The 23,966-nt window shown below is 43.0% G+C and overlaps 1 protein-coding gene across 1 annotated transcript; it reads right to left on the bottom strand.

Moving 5' to 3' along the window:
* Positions 1–465: 465 nt before the first annotated feature.
* On the bottom strand, positions 466–23,351 carry LOC132259314 (myelin transcription factor 1). The gene is made up of 14 exons (XM_059756886.1): positions 23,052–23,351; positions 18,589–19,300; positions 18,152–18,501; positions 14,329–14,401; positions 14,217–14,257; positions 13,207–13,398; positions 11,595–12,957; positions 10,862–11,067; positions 9,981–10,218; positions 8,882–9,076; positions 8,481–8,543; positions 7,360–7,631; positions 5,211–5,374; positions 466–1,945 (listed from the first exon to the last, which is right to left on the bottom strand). Exons 2-14 carry the CDS (start codon positions 19,248–19,250, stop codon positions 1,679–1,681), a joined length of 4,086 nt encoding a protein of 1,361 aa, XP_059612869.1. The 5' UTR covers positions 19,251–19,300; positions 23,052–23,351; the 3' UTR covers positions 466–1,678.
* Between the last annotated feature and the right edge of the window lie 615 nt (positions 23,352–23,966).

Here is a 23,966-nt window from a genome sequence, read left to right on the forward strand (position 1 = left end):
CACACAGCCTGTCAGTCTGGAGCACCCCCACATGGACGCCCCCTCGGCGAGGGATTGCTCAGCTGTGGGGAAAGTGTGCCTTCAATTTCCCCCACAGAGAAGATTAAGGGCAGATGACGCTAAAATAGAGCGATGCACAAATGGTTGAAAGCTTCACTAAGGAGCTTACGAAGTGTCCTCACTGGATATTTATAGGATTCGGGCTTTCTTATCTCAGGCGCAAAAGCTTATCAGAGATTTTCTCATAAAGTTTGAATATTTTAAGACGACAAAGCAGAAATTGTAGATTGAGCTTTTAAATTAGAGCCTCAACGGTTTTGTAATGCAATAAAGGAAAGATTTCTTTTCGATGATGCTCCGGAAATTGGAAGATTTCTCAGACACTTGACCAAAGACAGGACAAACAATTAAACACAATTGAGTAATTATTACAGAGAATTTTATTAATACCTAAAATTTTCATCGGTATAGTGGTATCTTATATAGCTTACTATTCACAAAAATGTAACAAGTATCTTAAGGTGTGAACAGAAACCCTTAATGAGAATGACAATATACGAGAGTTTATACTTCTAAACACATTTCCGTACAAAATAATATACATCTTGCCCAAGATCTCTCCTTATACACATTGGCTCTCGCGGGATTGTGGGTGAAGTGGCTAATGAGAGGTTTTTGCCTGGGGTTTTCTTGCATTCGAACACTTGTGCTGCGAAGTGTACACTTTTCCACACTATTAATTCATACAGAGGAAACATGATGGATTGCATTGGTGAAGGATGGAAAATAGTGGGGATTAACATTGACAAACAGAAACTGATATGTCATCCACATAATGCAGGTTTAAACATTTACTGTGTTAGAGTTTACATGATGTATTTTCCAAGCTATGTTTTTATTCACTTACAAATCTCTAAGTTTGGATGTTTCTCATATTTCCATTTTGCTGATACTCTAGTGACACTTTTTTTTTCTTGTGTTTTGAAATGCTCCTCCTTTCATCGTACTTTGTATTTACAGGATGTCCTTTTAGCAACTGAGATTCTATCGATATCTTATTTACACAGATGACAAAATATTCAATCAATAAGTGAAAATACAAAACAAATCTCACTTTGGTTTACTCCACTTCCTTTGCCTCCGAAGCACCATAAAAGATAAGATTATTAAAGAATGGTGTGGTTATTATTATAGTAATCAAATAGGGAGCGACTCTCCTTCTCTCTATTCACCGTCAATACTTCATACTAGACACATAGTTAATACTCTATCTTTTACATTCAATGTCCTTAGATTACATGAAATATCTCACTTGCAATTCTGAATAAACTTACACGTAGTAAAAATTATGTACACATAGCAAGTTGAGCTGATTTGTCTCCTATTATCAAATGAAGAGACAAATCACACTTTATCTACATCGATTTTTCTTTAGGTAAAATAGAAGATTAATAGCTATTCTCTCCTCTGTGCTCTTCTCAGCCACTTTAGATAGACTTTCTACGGAATATAAAATCAAATTCTACAATTGACAGTTAATATCTAGGTGTTGCCTTAGCCTACAAATGAGATTAATTAGGTATAAATAGTTCCTGTAATTATTCATTTAGTCTTAAATGTCTGACACGTGAATTCATGTTTCTGCATGAAAACATCAATCGTCCCGTCAGTGCTCCTCTCAAATAGGCGTCGGCAGCACAGTGAAGTCCTGGAGAGCGGACTTGACGGTCTCGTAAATGGGGCGATTCTCGTCCGGGCAGTAGCCTTCAGGTGTGCAGAGTGACTGCAATTTGGACAGGTAGCTGTCGAAGTTCTCATGACCCACTTTCTCAGGCGGCCCACCATTCGGTATCCTCACGTGCTCCAGCAGCGTAATCACATTGTTCCTCAGACTCTCATAGTATTCGTTCAAGTTGCTGTTCCTCTGCGAGATTATTTGAGTCTCCTGCACGGATAAGATGAAGGACAATTGCATTAGGCAAGGAAGCCCACGATAAAAATGCTCAGCAACAATTAAGGTACTGCAGCAGCGAATTTAAAACTTTAGTAGATTGATAAAGGTGCCTTTCTTGCTCTCAGGTAAAATGTATAAAATATTCATGAAATTTGCTCATGCATCCAAGAGAAAAAATATAAAAGAGCTCGGGAAGGGCAGTTTTCCAGCAAGATAAAAATAAAATTACACGTGAAGAGTAAATGAGGAGAAAATTTCAGACGTGATGGGAAAAAAACCCTTTTGCACTCAATGTTTTTTCTACGGCTCTGAACTAGGTGTAAATAAATTAAAACTTCGGCGCACTAAATTAAAATTGAAGCGCTTCACCCTCTCTAATTTAGTCCCTTGAGCAAGTTGTGATAATTCAATTCCTGGAGAAGAGAATTGACCTTTTTATTCGCATCCTCGCCAGAAACTCTTGAAAGCCATCATATATGGCGAAATAAGGGAAAACCTACCGCAACATAATTTCATGATTTATTTGCAAGTGTATTCATTGGGAAATTCTTCATAGTTGCACACGACTCAGACCCCTTCGATAAATTGTTTCCCATGGCAGCTCCTCTCCGCCTCCTCGAGCGCTCCATGGAAAGTCATTTCCATGGGAAAATTAATTGGTACTCCGGAGAAATTGGAGGCGAACAAATGTAATTTATATGCAAAAATGCAGTGGCATTTCGAAAAAGACAACCTCGAGCGACTGTAAATTTTGCATTTCAACAGCCCCAATTCCACCCTCATGTGCACTCCAGACGCAAATTAAAACGACGACGTGTTAATGCTATGGTTACGTTTATTCAATACCACACCATGCCGCATCCAAAAGCGGTGATAGTTAGCCTTTCAATGAGATAATGTGTCTATTTGGTAATTTTCCATGTTCTAAACGCGCCTCAATTATCAATTTTTCCCCCAAAAGCAATGCGATTTGTGGAAGAGCTTTTGACATTTGAGAACGCTCAAGCAACCGAAAACTGATGTGATTTATCAAATCAATTGAAATAAGTTTACTAATTGATCCTAGATTGTTTAAAATCTATACTTTACAATAGAAATGTGCAAAGACTAAATAAATTATAAAAATACAGTGATACTTTCGCCGATTTTTTGAGTTTTTGAACACCTATTGCTGGGATTTTGGAGATTTTTCTAATCTTGATCCCTTAACTTAGAGTTGCACAATTAACTTGAAAATCCCACTCAAAATAAGTGCCTTCTTTTATAATTAAATGCCTCTCAGTGATTCTCAAAAACTCAAGAAGTACAAAATTTTAAATCTACACTCCTGTGATAGTTATGTGTGCTTCGCGAGTTTGCCACCCTTTCTGTAGTTGTTTATCTTCGTGGAATGCAAATACGCAGGGAGACATTTGGAGCCCGATGTGAAACTGAACGAAAGTTCTGGCAAAGTTTATTTGGGAAAAAATTAAATAAGTGCTCCCCATTCGAGGCATTCCCATTGAATGCACTTATTGGTGCATTTGCAAATTAACAGTCATTGAAAATGCTGAGCGGGGGCCTTCGAGTACGTGAGGAGCTGCGCTGGGGCGACGTGGGGGCCGCCGTGTGGCTCCTCTGGTGGGAATTGTGCCAGAGCGCAGGCTGCATTTTCCAGCGGAGCAAGAGAGAAAGAACTAAATGTGGGTGGAGGGCGTTACTGCTGGCTTTTCCCGTTTTCCAATGGCTAGACACCGATTCAGTGCTCATGCCCAGAATCATTTTATCACCCGGAGAAGAAGTCGGGGAGAGAAAAAAGCCCCAAAAGAAAATTGTAGCAAAAATAGAACACGAAAAAAGCTCAATCTCCAGGGGGTGGAAGACCAGGGTGGATGGATGTGTGCGAGAGAGAGAGAGAGAGAGAGAAAGGACCAGAAATTGCCAGGAAAGCGACAGAAGAAAAAATCTCACCGAAATATTTCATGCGCATGAATTATGTTTCAACTCTCTTGTGTGTTGCGTAATAAATTTTTACTTCTCAGCAGAGCTTTTGGGAGCTTTTTTCCTGCCACTCTTTTGCCATTGCAATGCCATACTATTTATCTCCTCCAGACAATGGCCAAAAAGCGGACACCCTTCTGCAGTGAATATTGAAAAATAATACTTTCCACAGCCACACGAACAATGCATTTTTCTCAACACCGCAAACTTTTCCTCCATACACGGATTTTTCCGTCCAATTTCATAAAATTCCACCATGTCGATAAATTTAATGAGTTTCTTTTCATCGCGCCAACTCGTGGAAACAGATGCTCGTAATTTGCGTCACATGTGACTTATGCTGAGCTGGGGACAGGAAAATTACCATAAGACCGACAAACTTGCCATTCTAATGGAAAGCTCGGGGGCAAGAAATTGGACTCTTTGCCGCTTCATTGATAAAACTCTCCACTTGGCTCTGGAGGGTGTCTCACACCTTTCCTCACGCTTTTTCCCCACGGAAAAAATCACCGCGGACGGAGGGTGTCTCAAAATATGCTCCACTTGCCACCCACCACCCCTCGCCAGCATTTTTGTCGTCCTCGCTCAATGGAGGAATTCATGAATTTTAAATTAATGACTTTTTGATTTTATTTATTTACCAGAGCGAAGGGGACGCAGACACACAAGAATTCAATCGCTCGGCACTATCATTTGCCGTGGAAATCCTGAGGAAAGTGCGTGTGGGGATTTTTTTTCGTGTGCCAGACTTTGAAAATTTCAAAACAATCTTGCAATCTCAAAAATCAATTCCTACGATAGATCCGACGGGAATTTTCACGTGTCGTAAAGGTAAATTTGAAAGATTTCAATGGAAAAATTCGTCCGGGGAAATTCCAAATTTTATATTTCATGAAATTCACGCAACCTAGCGTCGTTTACGGGGACTTTTTGGGGGGTGAAAATGGAAAATTAGTGGGAGAATAAAAAATATGTCATCCACACTAGGAAGAATAAGTGAAAAAACTCAAGTGCTGAGCAACAAGAAATGAATATAAAACAGCAATTTCCGAGATTTCCTCGCGATATCGCGTTTTTTTTCAGGTTCTAAAATTGATTTATTTGACCGTTGCCACCCTCGCACTGGAGCGACTCGTGAAATTGCTGCTTTATTGAAATGCAATAACAACCAGCAAAGGAAACATAATTGACTGACTACAGCGAGTAAGAATGATTAAGTAAAGAGATGTGTGGTTTTACCCGTTTCTCGGCCCTCAACCAACCTTATCTTACGTACCCTATCGCCGTGATTCAAGTGTGACTCCATGGCGTTGATGTCGGATTTGAGTCTAAGCATTTGGGACTCCACTCGAGCATTTTCGCGTTGGAGCTCAGTGATTTCCGCCTCGAGGGTCATAAGATCTTCGCCGTTTGCATTGCTGTTCATCATCATTTCCATGCCTGACCAATGAGAGGGGAGATTAGTGGCACAACATTAGTTAGGCTCAACCAGATTTTGCACAAAAAGAAACAGATTTACAGGGTCACACTCAGATTAAAGACAGAGTTTTGGGTGCTACATATCGACTGAGATCAAGAGTTGTGTTATCTCGCTGTGTGAATTTAGGATTCATGTAAATTTATCATAATTACACAAACAAAGAAATCAGGTTAAAAAGCATGGAACACATAAAAAATAACAAAGAACAAAAATTCACGACATTATCCAATATGTTTTACATGGTTACACTTGTGTGATGATGATGTTGAAGCTTTTTTTTGTGAACTTATGAACAAGCTTAGGGATCAGTTACAGGAGTTTAGACAAATTCGGGATCCAAATGACTTCATGAAATATAAAATCTGGAATGTTTTCGAAATATCTATAAAAGGAATATTGTACACCTAGAAAAAAAACTGATTGTTGTAAAGACACTTTTGGCATATTATGTGAGAGCACAATTTCCGGTGATGCAAATCGGAGAAAATAACATTTCACTTGTGTTAGTTTGCACCCCATGACAAAATATCTGACAAGTGCGGTGAGCATTTCTGCATGATTTCGAAAATGCCATTCTTGGGCCAGTGCTCTACCCCAAAATTGCCGGGAGTCATTTATTCAAATGGTCAAGCTTCACAGCTTCCCATTAAAATTGAATAGAATGGCGAATTTCGGTGCAGGCGAAGGGCATGGGGGGTTTCATCTTAATTGGTAATTAAAGTATATGAAAAGGGGTGGAATAATTCTGAAAATAGAGTGAATGCTGGTGAAATGTAATTGTTGTACTTAAGATGAGTGTTAAATCTGAAGGTTCTGTCTGGCAGGAGATGTTTTGAAGGGCTGAACTTTAAGAATTTTCAAGCTATTGTGTGTCTGGAATTGCATGTTCAAGTATAATTCCAAGTGTTTATCGAACATTGAAGTATATTGCAGATTATCTGGCATTGTTAAGCGGTGTTTAGGGGTGGTCTAAATCGAGGCAGTAATCGATACAAATCAAAAGCTACCACTACAACGATTAGACATAATAGGTATATAATTTCCAGAGGAGAAGAAACCAAAGATAAGACAAACGGAAGGCGGAACAGAAATGGAAAGTCGAGTAACTCTTTTGGCCCTCAACATTGAATGCAAATCTTTGTAACATTTTCTCACAGATCAATCACACGATTTTGCAAATGAAAACAAACATGTTAGACTGTCCCACGCGATGTTTAACCAAGATCATGATTAAGAATCTCTTGAGGTGGGCCAAAAAAGTTTCAGAGTATTATTTAATTTTGATACATATTGTCTTTTCACCAATGCGGAACATTTTCTTTAGTTATTTCGTCTTTACTCAAATTTCTCGCCACTTGAAAGAGACTTTGGGCGATGAGAGAAGCGAAAAAAACTATATATTTTGTATTGAAAGTCATTTTCAACAGTGTGTGTGCCAATATCATTATGAAGTCACGATAGAACTTTAGCAACTTTTCAATTGTCACTTAATGGTGTTTGAAAATGTAAAAATTAAATAATATTTCCTGCTCGGTTCTCAACACTTGTCAGCGAACTTGACAAACTAATAAAAAACACAATTAGAGGCACAGTAACAAGTCCATTATCTTGGATTGAAAAAAGTTTCTTGCAACAAGAACTTTGTCTCGTGATTAACAGTTTGGAGAGAAATTTTGATGGTTTTGCTGGTATGGACTTACCTTGAAATTATAGCTAGCAGAAATATTCACGGCCATATGTTAAAGCGGCGAAATTCTGATAATCTATATCGGTGACAATGGGAAAGAACGATTTTTGAGATTGCCATTTGCTGTGACATTTGTCAAGTTATCAAAGGAGAGCAATGGTATTAGCACACACTGTCCGTTTCTACGACCCTACACGTCACTATATACCTCGGCTCGGGGCGCAAAAGTGTCTCTGTAAGCTTGCTAGAGGAACCTACCCGTGTATCCTTTGGGGTACACCATGGTGACGTCGTCTGGGTACTTGGGCTTCTTGATGCCCTGGGCGGCGGTCGGACACCCGGACAGGGAGCGGTGTGTGAGAAAGGTACCATTGATGTGTCCCGTGCCATCGCAGCCGGGGGTCGGGCAATTCACCCCGTCGAACTTCATTGCCGTCGCTGCAGCCACAGCGGCCTTGTGCTGCTCCACAGTGCCCCCGTTCTCCAACACGCGCATTTTATTGCGGTTGGCGATTGGGCAACCCGAAGCACTGCGTCGCAAAAGACAAACAACCATTTTAGCTCATCGGTATTAAGCAAGGGACAGTGGCTTGAGGCGGTTTATAGGTGTGATTTAGCGATTTACGCATAAGAGAGATGTGTCTGTTGCATTACTTGGAACATAATCTTATGCTGAACCCTAAACTGACTTCAAAATTCTTTACTTTTCGCGGATTATTTATTTAATTTTTCATACATTTAACCATTGGGACTCACAAAATTAGGATGATCAAATTGAAAAATGCAAGATCTCTTTGAATATCCTGAGGCCAAACTGGAGTAAATTATATTTACTTTATTTCTTACACAATAACCTCAAATCTCATTACAAAAAAAAACAAAATATTAACGCTTCGCTGATTTCATACGATTAGAATCGTATGGATTTCACTAAAGTTTTACTTCAATTCATATGAAATCTACCAAAAAACGCTGAAACTTTTTTATATCACTGCATAATCGCAAGATTCTCAACCGTGTTAATCATGACAGGGAGTAAAAAGCAATCTGCTCAGCCATTCCAATTGGGAATGTGACCCGTGAGATTGAATTTAATTATCAAATGAAAAGTAATGCGATGAAATGAGTGGATTATGTGAGAAAACAGCTGAAAGCACACAACGTGTTCCACGCCCCTCTAGCTTGGGGAGGTTCAGTAATACAAAAGAAATTATCCATGTGATATCCCAAAGCGTTGGAGGGTGGAAAATCCGGAAAATGAATCTCATTCACCCACATTCGCCATCAAGTCACTCATTGTCACCATGCAGGCCGTGTGTCTTTTCTGCCAGGCTAAATGGCCAGCTAAATACGTGATAATACTTTGGGTGAGATTTTACCTTCTGTGCGATAAAAATTTGCCCGTGGAGTGGCCGGAACCGTCGCAACCCGGAATAGGACATCTGTGTGAAAAATGAATTAATTATTTCCATGTGACTTTTTCCACATTAGAAACGTGCCACAACGCAGCGGATGAGGGTTGGAATTATACGAATTAAACCATATTTTTGCCCAAGTGGAAAAATTTGAATATCTCTCCCTGGCGCTGTGCTGAGAGGGTGTTCATTTCGAGATTTGATATGAATTCCCTTTCCCTCTCTGGTGAAATATGAAAATGTCACCCAGAAGATGACATGGAAATTCGGAGGACTCGACAGTCCCTCTCTTGTGAATATTTAATCAATACTAATTCACTCGCCTCCATAATGCATGGGTTTGTAATGTAAATTTAAATACTAACCTGAGTGGTTCTGAATCTTGTCCGTCTCTTGGTTTGCTTTTCGGCTTGTTGGCTCTCGGACATCCGGACAGACTTCGGTGAGATGAATAATTGCCAGTGACATGGCCAGAACCATCGCATCCTGGCGTCGGACACTTGAGCTCCTGCGAGTGGGACTGGATTTGCGTCCGATCTGGCCGCGGACACCCAGTCAGGCTGCAAAGATTGCGCGAAAGAAGGATTGGCAATCGATTTTTTCCTTTAGTTTTTTTCCATAGGGGTTGAAATATATACAATGCCATGGAGTGGCGCTCAACAAGGCAAAATCAAGCGGAAAATTTATTTAATTTACTTGTTAGAGCTGGTAATTGGACGGACGATAAATTTTTCTGATTTCCTCCATTGTTTATCCACCCGAGGAGACACTCGAGTGGAGAGAAGTTGTTTCCCAACCGGGGGAAAACAATAATATTTATTGGAACATTATTGTACTTAATTGAGAGCATCAAGTCAGTGGAATTAATTAGAAGAGGGGCTAAAAAAGCGGAGAGAATACATAAATTCACCATGGACTTTCCCATAGTGATATTAATAAACGTGTGTCTTTCGAAACATGACTGGAATGTGTAATGACAAATGCAGCAAAAATGCCATGGCTTGATAAAATTAGTTTTTGTGCATATAGCACAGCTTCCACTTAGAATCTCATCTAAGCCGGATGGGGGCCCAGATATGACTGAAACACTGTCACGTGGAGAACCACAGCAAATTTATTTTGCCTTCAAACTGACAAATTGCTGAACACGCCACTATTGCGTTATGGTTGGTGTACTGGAATGAAAATTTAATACTATCATATCGGGGTGGATGATAAAGTGCACCCCGGAAACCTTAAGAGACGATGATAAAATAGAAAGGTGAGGTGAATTGGGACATCGCATGGAAGGCTAAATTGCTACACAGCAGCATAAGGAAAACCCCTGCCGGCGTAATTGGATTATGACAGCACATCAGACCGTCGACTATAATGAAGAATTGATGGTGGGCACCGGGACTAATGTTGGGCCATTGGGAAGACGAACGGGAGTGGTAATGCCACTTGAGAGTCTGCATAGCTCACCTGTCCTTCGAGAGAGGCTTATCGTGCTGCGGAATATGCTGTGGCGGTGGCATCGCGTAGCAGGAAGTCGCACTGGGGGAATAGCCGGCTGACACTGGCGTTGGATATCCGGCAGGACCCACGGCGCTGCCGTACGGACCGCTGCATTGGTAGGCGCTGGGCGCGTAGCTAGGGTAGCCTGTGGGCGGATACTCTGGCTGCACCACCATGCCATAGCCTCCGGGATGAGGGCTGTAGCCTGAAATTGAGAAAATTAAGCTAATCAGATCAAGTGAAGAGGTTTCTGGAACCTCGTGATTGGGAAAGGATGGAGGAAAATTCTCTAGAATCTGCGCAATGCAAGAATTCACCTGATCCAACCCCATTTCTCCCATCCCTCGACTAGCATCTCCCCTTCTCTAATCCTATACACAAAACTTTGATGCTAGGCGCAAATAAGCGGTCTTTTCCATACTTTGATGCTGTGTGTCGAGGGTGGGGAGAAAATTGAAATTTTTGCAGAAAAATGTAGCATTTGTTTTGGCTTCCGCTACCAAACAACAAAAGGACCTTTCACGACGTCGAGCTGGACAATATCCCACTCGGTATTTGGCGCTTTGCGGAGGTGGGCGGAAAAGGGGTAAGCCAGCACCTCTCTATCGGCGAGTTTTCCGTGTCATTGTTTTCTACCATTTTCAATGGTCATATCGCACAGTGAAGAATGGCGATGCTGATGGGCGCCTTTGTGGCTAGAAAAATGCCACGGGAGGGGAATGGAAAACCACTGGGGAATCCCCTTTAGCGGAAATCCTTTCAAGTTCTGCCGGGGAAAAAATTCCATCTTGCTCCACACTGTGTGCAACATGGGATTTTAATTATGAAAAATGATTAAATTTACTCACCACTCGGATCTCGGTAGCTCTCCATGTAGTGGGAGGCCCCACTGTCTGGTGTGGACTCTCGACTGTACACCAGGCCGAAGCCCACGGGTCGGGGCGGACCACTGAAGTCCACGGGTTCCGTCTGGGGTGAGCGCGGGGTGCCGCCGAAGCTCTGCGGATGACCCATCCCGTCCGGATGAGCTGAGTACTGAGGACTCGTGTCACCGCTGCAAGCAAGTGCACTTTATTCCAGCCATTCTCTTCCTAATCCCAGCCACAAAAAACACCCACAGAGTCTCTTTCAGAGTGCAATGAAGAGGGGAAAAGGTGTTTGGATTGCAGATGGATAAAAAAGCTCCTCTCACTGCCATTATTCGCAATGTAATTGTGCAAAGGGATTTTTTACAGGAGCTTTGCGGCCGAAAAGTGTGACTTCATAAGCTCCAACTTTCTCAATGGGACGGTAAAAATATTTTGGTGAGGATTTAGATTTTTTATAGATAAGGATTATACGTGGGTTTACTGCCTTAAATGCTCCACACTTGATGTCGTCTCATCCCAACTCTCTCTGTCGGCTTGCCTTTCGACTTCACCGCACCTCTTCTGGCGCTTTAATGCTGTTGAAATCTCAAGACAGTGTGTTTAGCATAGGGTTGGCGGAATGGGATTGTGGATGGTTTGCAGAGACAAGAAAATCCTTCAAGTGCACTCGAGATTAATGCCACTGTGGACTGATTGTGAGTCGCACACGTACCTGTGAGGCAATCTGTTGACACTCAAGTCAAGGGTTTGCCCTTGAGGACTTGGCACTTGGGGACTCGCCAGGTGGTGTGGACTGGCACCAGGCTGGGGGCTGCCCGTCTGCATGCGCTGCCCCCCGTAATGGGGTGAGTTGAACCCGTGCGGACTGGATGAGGTGACACTAGACGTCGAGAGGTCAATCACGGGACCATTCGGAGACGGCGATCCGCCGCCCTTCTGCGGCAGCGGATGCGGAGCCCCGATCTTCACTGACAGGTTGATGGCACTGAAGCCCGGCGGCAGGGTGCCTGTCGAGGGGTCGTAGTGGTACATGGGCCGCGGATAGATTGGCGCCGAATTCTCGTCCACGTCCTGCTTCATCATGGCGTGCGCCATGTGCTGCTCCTGCAGATACTTCTGCTGCTGGTTGATGTCTTCCATGCTGGGCTGAATGTAGGGATACATGTTGGTTCGCTGTGGCGGACAGTTGGGATCGTACCGCTCGAAAGCAGTGGTGATGGGTCCTACGCCAGGGTCATACGGCCGATGACTGGCGGAGTTCACGGACAATTCATATCCGGTGGGAACCGCTCGATTCCCGCCGATGTCACCGTACGAGACTGCAGGTCTGGCCAGCCCGCTTAGATCGTTCATTTGAGAGTACCGAATCTGCTGCTCGCGAAGATAGGGGTCGTCAATGGACATTGGCGGTGGCACTGACATCATATCGAACGGCCTCTGCGGTAAGTTCTGTGCGTTCTGCAACTGCGAATGCTGATGCATCTCCAAATACCCATTCATGTTCTGGGCATGCTGAAGTCCACTCAGGGGCTGGTTGGAGATGGGTGGACACTTGTTCAGACTCCCGCTGTCCCCAGACGCCATTGAGCTGGAGCTAGAGTCGTGATTCATGTAGGAATCGTATGGCTTTGGCTGCTGCAATGTCGGTTGAGTTTGAGGATTTGGACTCTTGCACGTTATCGAGTGCTCGGACTTGATAGGTGGCAATTCCGACTTTACGATTGACTTGTTGATGCTTGCGCTTGTGTTATTATTGTTACACTTTGCGCTGTTGTTGTTGTTATTAACACTGACGCTGGCGGAAACTGGAGTATTCTTTGTCTCTGGAAGTTTTTGGGATTGTTTTGTGATCTTGCTCTGCTCGATTGTGTGATTGTGTTGCTCAACTGAGGATTTCTGGTCGAATGATGAGTTCTGTGTTTGATTTGTTGGCTGTGGCGCAAAGTATGATTCACCAGTTGGAACCCGATTCACTGTTGGGTTGGATGCGAAGTTGATGTTGTATGGATTCTTCGGATCAATTTCAGCTGTTGCTAAGAGCGGCCGATAATCAGTCATCTGATGACAGTTCATCACTGAAAGGCAATCGAGGGTGTGACTAAATGATCGGGATATCAACAAGCGACAACCACACGCAACAACTCAAACAGCACATTTTTGAGATGGAAGAATCAAACTGAAAGTGGAAATTCTGTGTTGTCTTGCAAGAGTTCATCAACAAATCAGTTCAAATCAATTCGAATCAACATCAATATACTGAAGGGGGGAATAGATTCGCACGACATCAATGAGAAAAGTTGATGGAAGATAAAAGTGTAACAAACCTGCCGCAAGTGCTGACTTTTGGCGATAAGTGAAACCATTTTGGTACTTTTGCTCTCGAGCAGCTGCCTTATTAGCTGCCGCCGTTGGACAACCGGAGAGACTTCTATGACTATTCCGATTCGAGCTTACATGCCCTCTACCATTACAGCCGGGTGTTGGACATTTTAGAATTGTTTCATGCATCGCCAATACTTGATTTTCATTCAAATTTTAGTTTTTGAATTTCAACAGGTTTAGCAACGGATTACGTGACGAATTTCGAATGGAAATGAGAAAATTCATTAAATATATTGAGTATATTCCTCTAAAACAATATTAATAGATATAGAAAACAAAAATCAGGAAGAATTTCGACAAAATTTCAGAGACAAAAGAAACTGGAAATTAATAGGAAGATATATATATATATGAAAACCTCTCTGACCCCAACTTTGCACACAAGATTGATTTTTCTATTTTTTTATACTGTAATTTTAAAGGTTTGAGAAGAGAAATCATAGAAAAGACTTAGCGGGGAGAGAGTTTAAAAAATGAACAGAAACACCTTTGAAGAGGTTAATTATCGTTAGACTTCTCATTCAGGTATGAGTTGAGAATAACATAGAATATACTCAATATGTTGGCTTGACTTCTCACAAATTTTCTTTTTCAGTAACTGTAATCCCTCAAAACTTGATAACTGGTGGAACTTTATCAACACTTATACCCTCAAATTCCATCTCAAAAAAAGTCTGAATGAGAAAAGAAATGGTATGAAACAAGAAATTGTCTTGCAGATAAAAATAAAGGCAATTGAATTTCGGTAAGAGTGATGTGTTGGAAATTCGAAAGCTCTCTACCCCGCTAATTGGAATTTGAAGTAACAGAGGTGAACCAAGGAGAAAAACATGCGAATTTTGGCTTTTTGTTGTCAAAATTATATTGCAAAAGCAATTGAAAACTACAGAATAATCTTTAGAAAATGATATTATGAAGTTTGACATCATGAAAATATACATTGTATACTCACTTTCTGGGGTAACTTTATCCTTTCTGGGGCATCCAGACAGGCTAATCCGGAGAGAATCAGTTTAGAGTGTGCTTTCAACAGGAAGGTGAGCAGCAAGTTGTCAGTGACTTACCTTCTGTGATGCGAGTACAGGCCTGTAACATGACCCTGTCCATTACATCCAGGTGTTGGACACTTGCTTCCCTCTGGAAAGACAAGAAGGCATAATGCACATTAGACAAAACTTGACGACAGCTATGAATCTCGCAGAGATGGAGCAAGAATAATCGCTGGCTGTATAGAGCAGCATGATTTCCTCGGCTTAAGGAAGGGAAAACTCCTTAAGAAGTGCTCTTTAAAAGTTTACCCCACACTCTCGCCATCGGCATCAGTTTCGATCACAATAGCTTCCCAGTGAAAGAAAGCAACCGCAGAACATAATGAGTTTCTCATCTATTTTAATCATTAGACGCATTCCCGTCACTCTTTCACATCTCCTGAGTTACTTCCCTTCCTCCTGTTCAGTCTCTCTAACATGCTCAGGCACTTTTCAATCCATCCACCATAATTCCGTGGTTTTTCCACGACAGCCCAGCAACGGAGAGAGTATTACGGAGAGTGGTTGATGTTGGGAAGGAATTATCTGCGGATGCCACCCACCATTCTTCAGTCTCACACTCCAACTATTCCGCCCGGTATTTTCTACTTAATAAAATAAAACGCTGCGCTGTTTTCTACATCCTTTTAGCACATTCTCAGCGGCGGAGCCGAGAACATCGCGAGGCGCTGGGGTTGTCTGTTGAACAGCACAAAACGATTTACCAACACCCAATGTATTCCAGGGAATGCACAGCGAGCTAATGGTTGTTGAGAGTGCCACAATCTATGTAGAAAGTCGCTACATTTTCGAGATAACATGCAATCCCGAAAATGACGAAGAATACAACACACAAAATGAATTGTGTACGCTATGAGCTTTAATTTCCCAATCTCGCAGGAGATGCAAAGGGAAACCCTTTAAAGAGGCACAGAGTCTTCGGAGTTTCTTATAGAAGGGAACGATATATTTTTACCCCGTTTTAAAAACTGTATGGCGTTCAACCCTTGTCGCACGATGTAAGGTCATAATTTATTTAGACACTTTAGGTGAGGTACAAGACAATAAATTCCATGTTGCCATTTTGAGGATTATTTAATTTCTTGTCCAAGCCGAGAGGGTGCTTAAGACATCCTGGTCACGTTTTCCACCAAAGGACTCTCTCCAACACCTTCTGCTTGATCAGTTTTAAAGAATACCACCGCTATTTGATTTTCCGGCTGTTAGCAGCTCATGAAGAGGCTTTAATGTAGTCAATTTGTACCGGAATTTAGCATTTCTAGGTAGCAGTTCTGCAAAGTGGCCGAGTTACGGTGCCTTCGGCCTCTCAAGACTGCCGAACGCACAACACAGGGAAGGAAAGGGTTGTCTCATTTGCCATTGCGACATGATTTTGGGTGAGGGATACACGAGTTAATATTCGTCACATCCTCCAACGAGACTGCATGTTGTTGCCCTAATTGCTAGATTTATGACTCTCACGGGAATCTCTCCGCCACGCAAAGTCCTCACACGCCGCGCGCCCCTCGATGTCGGGCTAAAGTAAGCCATTGACTTTAGCATGCAATGTGTGGCGATGATATTGAATTTTCTCCGTGGGTGCAAAAAGTAAACACAAATCAATAATTAAAGTTGCACGGACAATGAACTTGAGAAAGTTTCGGGGTTGGGAAAAGTGCAAAACTCCAGTTTGGTAAACTCCTTTAGGAGTCCAAAGTCGGGAAGAAAGTTTTATTTCGAAAATTTCCTCACTCTCAGCGAGAGATATTTAACTTACTTTTCATATTATAAATCTCTCGCTGAGGGGATTACTTTGCCGTGAAATCCGTAGGTTTGGGGGTGTGAGTGAAAAGTTGTGTGGCCGAAGATGTCGCGCGCGCGACTCTTTATATACCCAGAAAAAGAAGAAGACAAAACTCTTCCCATTCCAATTGTCCTGGAAAGTCCAGTGAACTTATTGTGTTTATATATATTTATCTGCGCTTGGCAGGACTTTGCCTAGTGGAAGATGTAGGTATACTTTTTTCCTAAACTTTTCCGGAAAAACGGTGAAACTTTGCGAAATATATTTTACACTTTCCCATTCAAAAATTTGGCCAAAGTCAACCAAAAGTTGTACATAATTTAAAATGGTAAAAGTTATGGAATCCATCGACCATCGCGGAAAACTTTTGAGACTTTCCCCAAACGCTATACATAGTCTGGGGGAGCGTCATTTACTAATTTTCCTCAAACTTTCCGTTCTTGGCCACAATCGATTTCCACCAGATAATTTACTGCATGAAATTCTTCTTTGCTCCGCAACGCACTTTTCAAGATCAATTTGCCAATTTTGCACAACATATACGCGCGAAAGCATCCACCATAATGTATTACATTTTTTTTTCTGGCTTCACCATGTGAATGAGGACAGAGAAGCACATTGAGAAATGAGTCGACGCGATAGGTGAATCTTGGGAAAATGGGGCGGAACATTTCCACCCATTTCCGCTTCGGCTGGGCGGTATAGCAGCTGGAAAAAAGAGCTTTCTTTTTCTTGTATTCATTTGCTCGCACTGGGTAACACCAATGAAAAATGAGCACCGAAAACCAAGTGGTGGGAATTGAGCTTTTCTCTGATTTTTTTCCCTATGTGTGTCGGCGAGGAGGTTCACAGTGAGAATTGTCGATTTTTCTTTCGGATTTTCACCGCCACTCTGACGAATAACAATACAATAATAATAATGAATTATTAAACATGGAGGATTTCAACCCGTTTCAGTTGATTGTTTGAGAGAAAAAAAATCCCTCTCGTCTATCACGAGTGGGAAAAAGAATCATCTCCAACCACTGCATCGCCAAGGAAGGTATCTTTCCGCTAATGACGTCACGTTTTCTAATCCAATTTGTGGTTCATGGCAGGGACTTGTTGGCTTGCATACCTCGGTGAACCCCTCTGATTTCGGCGCTTCCCTTTATCTCCCACCACAAGGATTTTTAGATTCAATGGGCGAGAGAGTCTCATTTGTGTTCAGGTCACACGCAAAGCACCTCTTTCTGCTGGCACTGCAGGAAGAAACACCTCTTTAGTGGGATTACAGCCTTGGTGGGTGGATGTGGGCTCTGGAGAGACAGATTTCCCTGCGATCGCCCCGTCAAAGGAGCCGCAATCGGTCAGAGGCAATGTGGGAGCCCTCAAGTAGACATTGGAGGAATGAAGTTCGACACTTTTCGGATTGCATGGTGGAAAGTTTTGCGGCTCCATCGTCACAATATTGCACCCATGTGTGAAATTTTCGGTAGAATGATGTATTGCAGATTACCGCCCGCACAATAAATGAACTTTCTTGCCACCTCCCGAAAATTCCCCAGATGTCGGCCCCACAGAGGACTGGACATCTGTGAAGTGGTCGCTCTGCGGAGCGCCGTAGTGGGTATTGTTTGACCGGCACATACCCAACTTTCTCTGTGCCACCCCGCCCACCCCCGCGCGGAGCTCATGTCGTCCCGAATAATTGTAAATTACAAATAGATTTTGTTCAACATCTGAGTGCGGTGTGTCTTTTGTACAAATATGAATGGCCGGCGTGAAGTGGAAATTTATGGTTGGTGCCGATGACAGTACAAAGGACACCGCATGCGATAGCGTGTAATTGGAGGACCTCAGCGCTTTTTCTCACAGGAGCCCAGTAACCAGAACCGCACCCGCAATCGCATCGAATGGGACTCAAGCTGCACAATTGAGTGCTTACACTCCGCATTTTGGCGGTTGCGATTGAGTTTGAGACCAAATCCTGGCCGCGCTCTCAAACTACGTGCATAAGCGAGTGAAATGAAAGCAGTGCGTAATCGATATCTCTGCTTAAAATGCTAAACTCACCTCTGTTCATACTTCCCGGCGAAAAGGACGGTGGCCCTGCCCTTTCAGTCCCCACAGCCGGCACGGGTGCATTCGGAGATACTCCCACCAATCCTGGACTGCTGGTACTGCTAACTGCCGCGACGGACACCACTCCTTCCCTCGCGATATCCTGCATGACCGAAGCCGCTCTCGATCCCACTCCTGCCGGCTGCAGAATCGTGTACTGCTTCGAGTCCGGAGATCCGACGGACTTCACAGTGTCCTCTTCCTTCTTGATCTTCTCATCGATGAACGTCGGCATGTGTTCAGGATGGAGCTGTGGCTCCTCGGGGTAGCCAACAAAGGTGGCTTCGGCCGGGAAGGGTCCGAGGGCAATCGGAGTGGCCATCGCCCCGTTTTTGCGGATCATATCACTGGTAACTGACGGTGGCTTGAACGCGGATACCGAGCCGTAGGACTTGCCAGAATACGAATTGCGTACTTTGCACTGTCGCTGATCGTCCTTCTCGCTCTCTGACATGTCAATCTCCAGGTCATTAGACGAATCATCCACGAGCTCATTGAAGTCCGGCGAGGGGTAGTACTTGTCACGCGTCTTGCCATCCCCAGCCTCGTCCCTGACCATCCGACGCCGCGGAGCCTGCATCTGGTCACCCTTCTTGTCCCTCAGCGTGATGACGTCCTTGAGGTTGCCGCCGTCGTGATTGACGGACGGGAGTTGCGCCACGGGGGACAGTTTATGATCTTGGTGGTTCTCCTCAAAGAGATTTTGGAATGTCGGGGGATTCTCGTCCTGATCATTCATGCGATAGGGATTTCTCTGTGAATCTGGCCAACTACCCGAGAGACTCTTGAGGGCGGCCTGGGTCTCCCGTATGAGCGTCTCATCGTCCTGATCTTCAGAATTTTGCTTCTGCAGCCCACGCAGGGGCACTTGCTGTGATATTCCTAATGCCCTCTTCTTCTGAGCAAATGATTGACGCTCCTCTTCTTCACGACTCGGACGCTTCTTGCGTTTACCATTGTCAGGACAATCAATTTCATTTTTCACCGACGGCTCATGATATTCCTCTTTCAATGCAACATTTCGCTTTGCTAGAGCCATATTTGTTTTCATTGCTGAACGAGCGGGATTTTATTTTAGGTTTTGAGGAGATGATCAATCATCTGCAAAAAAGTGGCAAAAGAACAACAAATTAGTCCTTTTCTAATTCTCACACGCGCCACTCATAGAGTCACTCATCGCGAGAAGGATCCCTTCAAAAGTCCATTGGAAGTCTGTTATACCAAATACAATTTGCTTAAGGCCTCGAGGGGAACCCCATACAGAGTAAAATGACCCAAATTGATTAGGGCTCACATGACAACGTCCCGATGAAGGGGTGAAACGCCGGGCAGGTACTTAACAGGTGCAATTGAAAGACAATTTGTGCGTCAATCGGAGCAAGGGTCAGAGGTTACCCGATTGGTCTGGAGTGATGAAAGACAAATCGAAGCGCCTCCACGCAAATGAATGGGACCACTATTGAGCTCCGAGAGATACCACGAGAGGGTGGCGAGATGGTAAATTAGGGGATGTGAATACTGTAAAATTGAAAAGGGGTTCCAGTGGGTGGCGATATCCATTAGTGCGTGTATGTTTTGTTTGGCTCCAAGTGAGAGTGAAAGGGTTTTCCAGGGGTCACAACCCCACTATTTGTGTTGAATCGTAAATTTGGGCACGCAGTTATTGATATTAAAAATTTATAGTGCTCTTAAGTATCACTAATGGAACGTGTCTAAAAGAATACCAAATAGAGAGGAGAAATAGAACACTTTTACCGGGGTTATTTCGAGAGGTTGGAATGTGTGTTCATAATTCATTAAGATTGATTTCACAAGACTTTTGTGATTTTGAAGAAATAAAAACGCACTCCCACAATTTTGTATGGGACCGAATTTTCACGATAAAGAGCTGAAATAATCTTGAGAGTGGTTCATTAGACGTTTGTCGCCTGAGACTCAATGCTTACGAAGTGGATTTGTGAGTTGATGATGTGATTTTGCATACAAAGGGAGAGATTTGCGTCTCTTGCAATGCGAGTGTAAATTTTTGACGACGAAGGGTGGCTCCGGCGGAGGGAAACAGCTGAGATGATGGTGCGAATAACCGGTTAGTAGTCACATTCTCTGTGAAAATGTGAAGAGTGATGATCAACTTATTTTGCATGTTTTGCTCCTTGTTATTCTCCTATGAAATTTATTCACTCCCCGCAGGACTGGATGAGCTCCGAGGGGTGCGCTTTTGATAAGGGCGGGGTGGCTGGGGAGATACTCATGTGAACGTCGAGAAGCTTCCGTCAACAGCAATATATTTATCAGGCGACTTTTCACCATGTCTTGCTCTCCATTATTACCTGGTTCTTGCGGTGACGAAGTGGAGCGGTGACGATGTGAAGGAAGCCGGTGGGAGCCAACAAAAAGGGGTGACTATGCAACATCAATCAACCGACAAGGCAGCCAAACCCCATAAACAATCCTTTTTCCTCTTCTGTGCATCCCACGAGATGATATGCTACATATCCACCCCCGAAACTCACACGGCTCAGTCTTTAGGAGTACAAACAGAGCCCCCAATAATATTTTCCTGAAAACGCCGGGTGGTTTGCAGACGTCCAGATTAATTTCGTGATTAAATTTCATGAAGCTCTCCTCCAAGACCGCGTAGACAATCAACAACATACCTCTAAAGCTCATCTCTCAGCCCGTGAATGTCTTGTTGGGGAGATTTATAGCGCTGTCGGGACATTGAGGTGGATTCATGGTCGATGGGGATGAAGGGTAGGGACAATTTGGAGCAATAATTACCCAATATTGCTCAATAATCCAATAATATTCTTCCAAGATGCGCCTCAACAAAGAAAATCTCCGTACAAGACTCCTCATCCCTAATTTATTGGATTATTCAACCCAGAATGCAATTAACCATTATGCCACGTTACAATTGACTATGACATATCGGGAAGCGCAGGCAAAGATGTGCAGAACCATGCCTGAAATAGTGAGGCGCTCAACACTACCTTCCACGTAGAAGATTAAGTAATTAAAAATTAATACATTTTTCCTGGCGATTCGTGCAAAGAGATAGAAAGGAAATGCCGGCAAAATGAGTGCTTGTGCCGTGTGTTGATATACAAAAGACTAACTAATTACATTATCCTTATGATAAATTGCAAGCGATTTTCCACCCCCGTCGACGAACCGCTTATTAAATATTTATAATATCCCATTTTCATCTCTTCCCCATGCCCCCATTGTCTTCTGCGTACCATATACATTTGGGGATTCTTCTCAGCAACTCGTACATGCATTAATTTACCCTCTCAGGAAAATTTGTGTGCATAAATATCAGGGTGAATTCAGATGGTGGCGTTGCACTGATTTCCCAGCTTTACACACATACTATGAAGATTTATTTGCACACCCTCGAATATTTATGAGATGCTCACTTAATTTTTCCGAGAGCAAATTCCCACCACTGTCAAATGGGAGACACTTTGAATATTTCATACCCAGAGACAGGGAGACGATCGGCATGGGAAAAGACACCATTGGGTGCCATATGGAGGAATTACTGCAAATCTCAAGACGTCCTCGTCCATCTGACGGTCGTCTATATTTTATTAACCGCCTCAGTGTTAGGCTGATAGGCGAGTGGGAGTGCACAAAAGAAAATTCCCACCAGTTCTTTTCCCAACAGTGCCTCTGGACGTGAAACACTCGCGCTATCCACCCAAACTGAGCAAATAAATCGTGTCACACGTCACTCGCGAAACATATTCATTTCACATGAGCCTGCCGCCAAGTCAACCCCCCGCGAATCTCACTTGAACGCATTTATGTCGTCATAAAGTGAAACGTGATAATTTTATTTTGCACCCAAAACCACAGCGGAATCTGTCGCGTTCACACACAAAAAAGCCCGCACTGCTCAAACAATGTATATGAGAGGGCTTTTGGCATGAAGCGATTTGAGGGGTTGGGAAGACAGGAAAGAAGACAGGAAAAAAGCGAGCGTTCTGGGGAGCATCAGCGGGGGTGATGTATGAATTTCCGTGTCGGCATATGTGGAAAGGTGGGCTGATTCTGTTAAATTGTGCATGAAATATCGCAAAAAAGAAGCGAGTGTGTGGCGGGTTTTCCACACAATTCAGTTTGTGGTGGAATCTTGATCAATGGTTATTAATATGAGGGTTTTAGTGTATTTACATACAGCGGGAGAAATTGAATTGAGTTCAATCAGAGTTGGCTTTTTGAACAGGAATAGAATATCATTGAAAATATCTTCAGTTAAGTTTACTAATTTGAGTCTTTAGTTACACTCTCTCTTTCTCCTTCTCTATAAATGGGGACAAAGGAAAAATTTGGAGAAAAACTAAAGGAGGACTATTTAACAAATTTTCCATATTGAAGCATTTCATTTAATACCCTCAAACTAAGTACCCTGAGATTACGCGGTGAACTCAATTGAATCACCCCCAGTGTATTATTTCTTATTGGCATTGAGGGCAGAAATGCAGATCTTATAAATACTGATTTTTGAATCTCTCTAAACCCAAATCTTTGTATGATTTTCCCGATTCAATAGCAGCGGAGGAAAGGCAATTTTCTGCTGGTTGCCTTTGGAAGGAGTCACTTGAAATTTCACGCTATTCGTGAATAAATACCGCGCTACTGAGGGTGTCCTCCGCGTTTAGCGGCGGATTTGTAATCCGAGAAGGGGCGAGATTGAGAACTGCAGGCTGTGTATTTTTTCAGAGTCCTTTGACTCGTCAAGTGGGCGGTAATTTAGTGGTAATATGGCTCTTTTTCCGGGCAGCTCTCGGAAGTGCTCCACATCAAACACGTTACAGTAATTAAGTGGGCATTGTGTACTCACCATCTTTCATGAAAAGAGCTCACTGTTGACTCAATTGTGACGACAATTAGCTTTTTTCCTCACTCACAATCTCTGGTGTGGCTTCACCATCGCACTGTTTGAATTTCTTTCACTTTTTGCCAAGGGAGTCTCAATTTAGCTTCTCTGCCTTTCTTCTCGTCGCAGACTGTTTTCGGAAGGAAGTTACGGGTGACACTGGTTGACGTGACGACATGCGATTTGGAAAAACTCGAGCCACGATCAACGGATGATTGGCTTTTCAGCGGTTTTTTCCGTTCTAACTTCTGGCGTGCACCACAATAATTGAGAGCGGGAGGAAAATAGAGGCGAAAAATCACAGAAATACAAATAGTAATTTAGCGGAGGTGAATTAAAATTAATAATATTTAATTGTTTGTTTGCTCTATAAATGCGGGACTTTTGTTCTTCGCGTGAGCCTTTTTTCTCCCCTTCACCGTCACTTGCACTTTTCTTTTGAATTGCGATGGAAATTCTCTGTGGGCCAAATGAAGGCGACTCGCGACGGACAAAGGACCGTTCACTATGCACAATCACTGGTCCTTAATTGATGCGTGTGTTTGCTGTCTAATGTATATGCACTGACTTAATTGCTGGTCGACAATTCAAAGTCACCGGGAGAGCAAGTTGGACTTTTATCCGATTCACGGCAAAACAGCAAACAAAACAATATTCGGGCAAAACAACAAACTAAATAACTTTGCCAAACACGGTGAAACTGGCGGTGGTGAGAAGTTAAAGACAAGGGGAAGTTAATTCAAAAGTTTTCAACAAAGTTTCCAATATTTTGATCATCATTTTCCCAGTATAGGCGAACAACAACTTGAAAATAAATCGCGAAACTTTTTTTTACTCTACCCTTAGTACCCAACTTTCGTCCAACTCTTCACCCCGAAA

This window comes from Phlebotomus argentipes, unplaced genomic scaffold, assembly GCF_947086385.1.
Source record: "Phlebotomus argentipes unplaced genomic scaffold, Phlebotomus argentipes genome assembly scaffold_18, whole genome shotgun sequence".
Taxonomy (NCBI): Eukaryota; Metazoa; Arthropoda; class Insecta; order Diptera; family Psychodidae; genus Phlebotomus; species Phlebotomus argentipes.

Bases quoted from the DNA above. Each gene is read 5' to 3' on its own strand.
- LOC132259314 (XM_059756886.1), bottom strand. From the start codon at position 19,250: ATGAAAACAAATATGGCTCTAGCAAAGCGAAATGTTGCATTGAAAGAG. The intron at 8,544-8,881 runs GTTAGTATTTAA...TTTTTCACACAG, and splicing joins CAAGATTCAGAACCACTCAG to ATGTCCTATTCCGGGTTGCG. The intron at 1,946-5,210 runs GTACGTAAGATA...TTATCCGTGCAG, and splicing joins ACTTGAATCACGGCGATAGG to GAGACTCAAATAATCTCGCA.